At 32.4% G+C, this 9,625-nt stretch overlaps 1 protein-coding gene across 2 annotated transcripts; it reads left to right on the top strand.

Moving 5' to 3' along the window:
* Window positions 1-4,907: 4,907 nt before the first annotated feature.
* On the top strand, window positions 4,908-9,625 carry LOC145326909 (uncharacterized). Of its 2 annotated transcripts, XM_080170354.1 has the most exons (9): window positions 4,918-5,058; window positions 6,072-6,145; window positions 6,491-6,565; window positions 7,185-7,300; window positions 7,718-7,782; window positions 8,060-8,128; window positions 8,554-8,672; window positions 9,049-9,101; window positions 9,489-9,625. In XM_080170354.1, exons 1-9 carry the CDS (start codon window positions 5,044-5,046, stop codon window positions 9,500-9,502), a joined length of 600 nt encoding a protein of 199 aa, XP_080026480.1. In that variant the 5' UTR covers window positions 4,918-5,043; the 3' UTR covers window positions 9,503-9,625. The 2 variants fall into 2 exon arrangements, with proteins under 2 accessions (XP_080026481.1, XP_080026480.1); XM_080170355.1 differs by lacking the exon at window positions 8,060-8,128 and having other exon boundaries at window positions 4,908-5,058; window positions 6,072-6,144; window positions 6,490-6,565.

Here is a 9,625-nt window from a genome sequence, read left to right as displayed (position 1 = left end):
TGGATTGTTTTCTTATCTATGATCTTAGCTAATAGTGAATATTGCCGTCCTTGTTTTATATTACTTTTTTAAGGATCTTTGTTGTACTCAAAATTTTTTATCTATAAACAAAATTAAATTATACTTGAAGTATGATTCCGAAATTTCTATTTTCCGATTTATTTTTTTATAAGATTTTGATCATTATTAGTATGTTCTTTCTTTTTATTTATGGGCTTATATCATCATTATGTATTTGAAGCTAACGACTTTTTGAGGATTTTTGAGGTTAATTTGAGGTTTAAAAAAACATAGAAAATCAAGAGCATCTTTGATCCATATGAATTCAAAGATCACAATAACAAAACAGGAATATATGTATTGTTTGAAGATAAGTTTCAACATATAAGTTAAAATATTAATTTGTGTAGATTTATAATGTTTCCTAATTACAACATGTGCTATCACACAAACTTCCCGCTACAGTTGAAGACCACTGCTATGTTTTGGCCCATTACAACAAAACAGAGAAAACATTTGACTTGAAAGTAACTTGGTCTTTTCCACATATGTCAAAGAAAATAGTTAGCTTGTAATAGAACATGAGTTCATTTTACATTTACCAGTTCCTTTCTCCCTGAGACTAAGTACAGTTCTGAATAGGGGGCTAAAGATTGGATTACAAATCTTACATTTACCAATTCCTTTCTCCTTGACACTAAATACAGTTCTGAATATGGGCTAAAGATTGGATTACAAATCTTACATTTACCAGTTCCTTTCTCCCTGACACTAAAAACAGTTCTAAATAGGGGCTAAAGATTGGATTACAAATCTTACATTTATCAGTTCCTTTCTCCTTGACACTAAAAAACAGTTCTGAATAGGGGGCTAAAGATTGGATGACAAATCATACAAAAGAATGTCAACCAAAGGGTCATGACGTCATTGATCATTTAAATTTAGAATGCCAACACGGCCCAGAATATAATTTATCATTAAATCTAACCCTGCTGGGCCAATTGACTTACCCTGCGGGGCAATCACCTAACTTAAAATAACCTATCAAATTCTGCTGTGAAAATACGACAAAACGCCCCTTAAGAGGCGTTGTCACGAAAGGGACTATACCTAATAAAAGTAACAAAATGTGTGGTTGTGTGTCTTTCTAACTATCGAACTATTTGTTAACAGTGAAATTACTTTTATGTCTAAGGAGGATTTCTTTATAACTATTGTGAGGGAGAGTATCTTAAACATTTCAATGGAAATCGCCCCTAAAATTTATAGTGACTATAGAAGCCTCTAGGAGTGTATCCAGTGGTAGATTTTATAATAAAAAAATCTACGAGGAAGTATTTTTTTTTATGTTCTATATCTAAGAAGTCTTTGATGATATTCTTTTAAATACATAGAAGGTCATACATACATAAAAATATAAAGATTTTTATAGGCATTTAAATGGTATATTTATTTTTTTGACTAACGCAAAAAAATCATCATTTGGATTTTTAAAAATTGTCTGATCAAATTAATGGATATTTGAACCATTTTGTGTAAACATATTTTAGTTTTAAGAAACAAATTAAGACAATAAGCAAAGCATTACAAGAAAGTAAGGACGGACTATTTTAAAGAATAGCTTGCTGCTAAAAAAAGAATACAAACATTTGTTTTGATAAATGTCAAAAATGCTTTTTCAAAAATGTAACGACGAAAAAAAAATTGCACTTATACTTTATGCTTCACAAAAATGTAAGTATGTATAATTAATCTAAGAAGGACTGATGCATCTAAAGCACATTCTACATCAAAATGGGTGAGGCTTGAGCTTTTTATAGCACCATTTGACCGAAGGGTTTCTGCTTTTTAGTGAAAAGTTGAAATAGTAAGTTTTTAGCAAACCCCGACAAAGCGCTAGAATGTGACATGAGTGACGTCAAAAAATACGTCTATAAAAGAGGGATGAGGGGAGATTGATAATAGACGTTTTCATGACGTCACACATAACACTTTCTAGCGCTTCTTATAGTTTACATTTTTACCAATTGTGAAGTTAGGGAACCGAATCTCCAGGGGCGTCCAAGCTTTTTATTTTGGGGGGGGGGTAAAATGGCGCGCGAAGCGCGCCGCAAATTTTTTTTACCAAAATTTACCCCTGGGGTAAAATTTTTAGGGGGGGGTAATTTAAATTTTATTAAATATATAGTATTAAAAATGCGCGCGAAGCGCGCAAAAATTTTTTTTATTAGAGATTTTTTATTTTGGGGGGGTATTTACCCCCCCAAAATTGTTTGGGGGGGTAAATACCCACTCCTAAATAGTTGGGGTTGCCTACGGCACCCCCAGGGTAGGGGTAAATTTTAAATGGGGGGAGTAAAATAAAAAAAAATTTGGGGGTGCCTACGGCACCCCCAAAATCGTTTGGGGGGGGGGGTAATCGCCCCATTACCCCCCCCCCCCCTTGGACGCCTATGCGAATCTCTATGAAACACATACTACGTGTAAAAAGTGCAAGTTGTCACATTGCAATAAAAGTGTAGACAGGCCTAGAAAACACATACATTTGAAATGCTGAAATGCAGAAATTGTGAATTATTAGTTTTTACACAAATATTTAAGTTTCTAAAAATCGAAGCTTTCCTAAAATAATCTTTTTTATGTTCTGGCAGTAAATGTAAAATAATCATGATATTACAGTGTAGATTCTCGGAGTTCCCAGAAAGGTGTATAACTGTTTTGGGGGAGGGTACTATTAACCCAAGTTAAATCTTGCTTGTCCTTTTAAAAACAAAATTTAAAGTGGTGGAGGGTGGGATTACTTTCTCCCAATCCCCAAATTCTAAGCCTCTAATCGCTATTCATTCAACAGAGGACTTGATATTCATGGCAATAGCAAAATTATGGTTAAGCAAGTTTTTTTTAATAATGACGTTGCAGCAAATCAACTCTAATTTGTGCCTTTGTAAATTGTAAGTAATTCTTTTTGCAGCGTTGCTTTTATAAAAAGTTGTTTCTTGTTATGGATAAGTTGGCCCACATAAAGTTATAATTTATTGGTAACAATAGAATTTTATGTTATAAAAGAAGCTAATTCTACTAAACCATTTCTTGAGTAGGTAAAACTTTTAGCATTTTCCTTTTACTCCTTATTATTTTGAAACTGTAGTCATAATGAAAGGATAACGATGGAAATAGTATTGAACCTTCTCTATAAATAACTTTCTTGGTCTAACCATCGAATGTGACTTGTTCGTATTTAAATTTCTCCATTAATTCTGACTTATTCCCTTTTTGAACTGGGGTGGGGGGTACATTTTTTTACTGGGCTATGTATGTTAGGTTGACCGTTTAATCTGCTTTATACAAAATATTTTATGTCATAAATAAGAACGTCCTGTTACTTTAGAATAAACTAGCGGTTACGCACATATATGGCTTCCGGGTAAAGGTGCTTTACAGACAGATAGACATCTTGCTACTTTTAAAAGGATAATGGGAAGACATAACTAAATTATTCTAAAAGGATAAAGCCAAAAAGTTTATTTGCAACTTGGAAGTTTTGAATGTAATATCTTACGTAAAAACATTCCCACATTCTATACAACATACATATTTATCTCAATGATAGATGTAGCATTCTAATCTTGAATCAATTGCATTTTCAAACTTAGATTTCTGAGGTGGATTATTAAATAAAATATAGTCGCTTCATCGCTGGTGAGGCAAAATTTTGTAAAAATCCTCCAAAATCACATAAAAAATCTACATAAATGAAATAAAATGATAGAAGGGTTTTAATAATAGCAACTCTTTTATTATTTTTAAAGTTCGTAAGTATATCTTAGACGGGATAATTTGATTTTGTATGACACAAGATTTTAAATTATAGAATTATTCTATAAAATTTTGTATTTTTTAAATTTTGCTTCCTAGGAAAATAAGGTACAATATAATCTACGTATCATCTTTGAGGATGGCTACATTCTGTAATTAAAGCAATTCTATGCAATGTATTTTTTTTGTCAATCATGCCACAAAATATAAACATAAAAATATACAAATACGTGAGAAGGGTTTCGTGAGTATTTTCTCCAATAGCTTCATATTCTTGATTTTTATCAAATTATCAAATACTCTTAAAAGCTCCTTATCCATAATCGCATACGTGATCTTTTTTGTGCTTCGCTACTTATATGGATCTTGTCATCCTTGTTAAATATATTTGTTAAAATATAATAATATTTTTTATGTATCCCACCAATAAACATTGACAAAATTGAAATAAAAAAAACAATAAAATATTATATTGTTAGAAAAGTTGAAACTTTTTCAAATTGTTTTTACTTTGGTTTTGCGTTTTTTATGTTTTGCTATTCCAAACATTATTTTTCTTTTCTTGTGGACAGTAATTTTTAGAACATTTAATTTTAGTATATCAATATCATTGCGACTGTGAGGATATATCTAATTAACAGAGTTTAGGACTTTTATCGTATTGTTTTATAGAATTGCATTAAAGTGAATTTTTCGGCTTCTATTAAGATTGATATATGAATTTTTTTGGTGAAGATAGCCCTTCCTGAGAGCTTTCAGCATACAATTTACTTGATACGTTGCTGTGTCATAATTCATGATTTTTCTCCGTACTCTATCCTTATATCTTTCTTTGTCTTTATTTTATTACTTTTTTATTATAATTGAACATTTGCTTTGAATAATTCTTGTAATAGATGGATGGGTCATGTGAAGAAAACGAAGTTTCGGGTTTCGTCGTATTTTCACACTAGCTTTTGAAAGGTTATTTTAGGTTAGGTGATTGCCCCGCAGGGTTGGGCAATTGGCCCCGCACGTTAAAAGCCCCCGCAGGGGCTAGAAACAGGGAAAAGCTACTTCGAATATATGCCTTCACATGACCGGATAGTTTTGCTCATTTTTAATGCATTAAGCAAATAGTTTTGAATGTCTGCTAATTTTAATAAACATTTTATCAAGAGTGCATATCTTATCTCAGCCTTGTTAAAAAAAGGGACATAATTATCATATATCTTTTTCAGATAAAAAATGGGCAAGATTTCAGTAAGTTTAGATTTTATTTAGAGTTTCTACTCTTTACTTCTTCCGTGTCGCATGTCTGTTCAATTGCTTCAAAATTTTATGTCAATGTGATAGATGTATTGGATTAAATATCCTTTATCAAAAGTAACAGTGTCTGTGTGAATGTGTCGGTCTCTCTATGTACCGATGGATCTCGCTAACCAATGAGCCGATATGATTCTCCTTTACAGTGTAGTTTCTTGTATGTCTTGGGAAGGTTTACAATTATATTAAGTGGGAAAATCGTCCCAAAGATAAACTTTTTAAAATTAAAATTGAAATGTTGGCAGAGTTCGACTACAATACACCACCCCCCCCTTCAATTGCCCCATATGAGGTCTCTAGGGGCGTAGTCGTTAGTGCAAGAAACAAAGTTTATGTATAATAATTATAAGTTTGCGCTACTTTGTAAATAAGGGGGGGGGGGTTTAATGCAACCATCTCGTAATCAGTGAGCAAATAGCACTTAGAATTCGAATTTCCATCTGAAATTTTGCATGAGTAATCCTTGGTAGGTCTATTTTCCCTAAATCTAACAAAAAGTTGGAAAAGTAACGGCTAACGGCTGGCGGCTCAGCTGTTTTTGTCATTTTTTTGATATCTATATTGCAAATTAGTCACGAAACCTCTCTCAACATAATACTCTTTTCTACTCCAAAACGCTATCAAACGGTTCTACACGGTAGCTGTTGGCGCTAGAAGTTTTAAAAATGGTTATTGCTATCATTTAACATGGATTAAACCAAAAATATGTTTTAAAAGTTGATTCCTACGTAATTGATGATGGATTTACCCTGAAAATAGGCTAAAAACGACTGAACGGCTGAGCCGCTAGCCGTTACTTTTCCAACTTTTTGTTCGATTTAGGGAAAATAGACCTACCAAGGATTACTCATGCAAAAGTTCAGATCGAAATTAGAATTCTAAGTGCCATTTGCTCACTGATTACGAGATGGTTGCATTAAAAACCCCCCCCTTATTCTTGTTTAATTAAGAAATGTGACAAGTCTGCTGTGGCTGGAGCCTCCAGGAGGAAAATGATTGTGCCTACAAATGAAGTCAACAAAGGGATCAAATCGGAAATTTTAAAGATATGTTGAGGGATCTGAAGGGATAAGACAATGTTCGGTATATTAGTATACATCCCTAATGCTGATACACAAAAAAACAACTTCAGATTGTCTATCTACTTTAATGAAATAACCAATCAAAATTCATTAAAGTTCCCAAAGTTGATAAGCCAACGAATATGAAAACTTTACTATAAAAACTTTTGGGACTAGTGTAAACAACCTATTGTTCCCCCTCTCTCTGGTTTAAATCTCAACCCCATCTCCTTCCTATAATGTGTTAGAGGGGGGTAAAATGAGGGATTTAAAGATTTTTCTCATTTCCGACTTGAATTTTAAACAGCTCTGAAGTATGACGATGAGAAAGATATTCTATATGAAGATGATGTCTTCTATTATCCACAAGAGTCTAAACACAGGTAAGGCAACACCCCTCTTACCCATTGATTACACTACACTTACCTTGAAGACATTATGTCGACATTATTTTATAATAAACTATCCCATTCAATTTAAAAGCTAGTGGAGGAGTCGTTCTGTGCTCGCTTGGCACTTTGAGAGATAACACAAGATTTGGGCAGGGACTCCTATTCAGCCAATTAATTCCATTTGAAATTGCCGAAATTAAATATTTTGATGGAGTAAAACTTGTTTTTTGGGTAAATGAAAGGGAAGTGGTTTGAGGGGAAATTTCGGGTATAGTCCCTTTCGTAACATCGCACCTTATGGGGCGATTCTTCATATTTTTCACAGTAGCTTTTCTCCTATTTCTAGCCCCTGCGGGGGGCTCTAACCCTGCGGGGCCAATTACCTAACCCTGTGTGGCAATCACCTAATCCAACATAACCTAACCTAACCTAAAATAACCTATAAAAAGCCATTTTAAAAATACGACTAATCGCCCCATATGGGGCGATGTTACGAAAGGGACTATTCCCGAAATTTTCACTTAGAATTGTTTGTCAGAATCACATTCCCTTTTCCCTGGATTTGAGGAAAGGCTATGGATGATAAATTAATGTACAATCAAATTTTCAGTTTACGTGGCGGGTGTAGAAGTTTTGAGAAAGCTATCCAGAGTCTAAGTTCTAAATCTAACAAGATTAAGAAAACCAGCAGAGGGAAAGGTGAAAAAACTAACAAAATTGGCGGAGGTAAATGTTTTAGATTAGAAAAATGCAACTTTCAGTTAGTAGTTGCTGCTTCATCACTTGCCTCTATGGTAGGGCGAAAAGGTCAAGAAAATGGCTTAAAACCACAACGATTATTTTTAAAGCTCAACTATAAAGCAACATTTATTCAGACCAACAATTTTCGCGATCATTAGCTACAGACATAAAAATTTTAAATTATAGAGTAACAGAAACTTATTAAAAAGAAATGTTTTAGTAGTAAAATTCCTTGTTAATTTTATCTTGTCAATATAGTATAAGTATCTTAATAAGCATTGGAGAAAAAATATAAGATTTGTTTAGCTTTTTAAAAATATTTTATTTATGGAAAGTCATACCTTTATTTCTAGATATCTAAAGTAATAAATCATTCTTCGAGTATCTTTTTACTTTTTTTAGCTCTGAAAGCTGCCCTATCCTTGATGCCTGGTATGAAACACAAAATTACTGATAACTTGCACCATGTGAGTTTCATTTTTTGTCTTCACAGGTTATATCTGTATTAGCAGTGCTTTTTTTTTATAAACTAGTGGTTTTGCCCCTGGACTTGGGGAATTCATCTTTAACGCTGAGGGGGGGTGTTTATGTTTGCAGGCTTCCAATATAACCAAACAGTCCTAAGGTAGTTTGGATGTTTTTGGTGTTCCACGTGTCGCTTATTGGATTTACAGTTTAAGTTACTTTGTTTCAATTTAGAAAATAATAATAAAATTTGCAAAAGTTTTTAACACATTTCTTTAGATTTTAGAGACTGTACATGATTCTATTCCAATGGCTGTTAATTTGGTTCTACCCTTGGCTTTAAAAAACGTAAGTGAATTTGTTTTACTTGTAAATAACATAGAATGTCTTAAAACTGAAAATTAATATAGGTTGCAGCTAGCAATTATAGACAAAAACCTGCTTGAGTCTTTTTTGTATTTATCCCATTAATTGAAAAAAAAAACATTAAACTCAGGGAGGTTGAACAGTAACTTTAAATTGTGCACAAAGTTTCATAAAATTGTTCTATTATTCGTTGGCTAAAAATCTTTAGGTATTTTATTTAATCAATTTTTACTGGTTGATTCAAATTAGAAGTGTCCTTCTAAACAAATATACACTACAGGGGTAAATTTTTTAAAATTACAATTAGGGATGTACATAAATTCATCTTCCTTTGTCTTGTCTAACAAGACCCTTGATGGAATTTGTTGAACACATTTATGTTTTGTTGCATTTTTATGTGATTTTAGGTATTACCCGGAGGCCTGCATAGGCCAGCAACGGCTGCAGTATCTGAACATGTTGTGCCTGTCCTGCAGCAGAAAATTTATCCTGCTTTAGCCAACAGGCTTATTCCTGAAAACGTCAGGTACGATTTTCCTATTTTATAAAGTAGTAAGGATTTTTTGTCTGATGATTAATATCTCGATAACTCATTTTCGGAGAAGGTTCACCTAGGTCCTGAGAAGGTTTATAGTTATCATTGGGGACGGAACCACCACTTTCCCAACTTCCAAGTAGAATCGCCATTAGAAAAGAAATAACAACTGTATGACTTTACTTTTCTTCGTACAAAGGATTGAAACTTTTACTTTTTAAAACTTCAATTAAACTTCTCCCTAAAAAATATAAAATGATATGAATTAAAAATTTATTAGAATTCAACATATCTTTAATGATTGATTCTAGAATTATTAATAGACTTCATCCTTTTAATTTTTGGCTTTCATTTTGTTTCTATAAAGGTATGAGATGGCTGTCAGAAAATCCATGAGAAAATTAAGCAGTTCTGAATCTGGTAGGTTTTTCTCATCAAAATATAAAAAAATATCAAATAAATAGACCTCTAAAATTATTTGTAGATATCCATTAGTCATAGCATTGAGAAAATAGTCTGATAATTATTTTATTTAGTTGTGATAATTTTCATGTACTCTGAAGTAATACTCGCAGCTGTATAAAATAACGATACCTCCCATCCAACCCCTTAATCATACCCCCTCCTCCTATTCGATGATTAAACTGACCAATAAATAAGGTCCAAGCTAAATTGACGACAAATTTTTCCCTTTCAATATATCCTATATCCATTGTTGTGATGGTATAAACTTTAAAAGAATTTTTTTTCCTGCCTGCTTTTAAAATCAGTAATTTTAAGATAATATTAAAATGTTTCTTATTCTAGATGGAGATGAATAAAGGAAAAACAATTTAGTCTTCATTTTATACTTTTATTTGTTATCGACTTCAATGACTTGTTATTGTGATTCTGTTTTTATGTTATTAACCTTTGTTATGATAATATATATCAGTTCTATAAGA

Source organism: Acartia tonsa, chromosome 8, assembly GCF_053477335.1.
Source record: "Acartia tonsa isolate MP-2025a chromosome 8, ASM5347733v1, whole genome shotgun sequence".
Taxonomy (NCBI): Eukaryota; Metazoa; Arthropoda; class Copepoda; order Calanoida; family Acartiidae; genus Acartia; species Acartia tonsa.
This window is presented reverse-complemented; position numbering and strand designations above follow the sequence as displayed.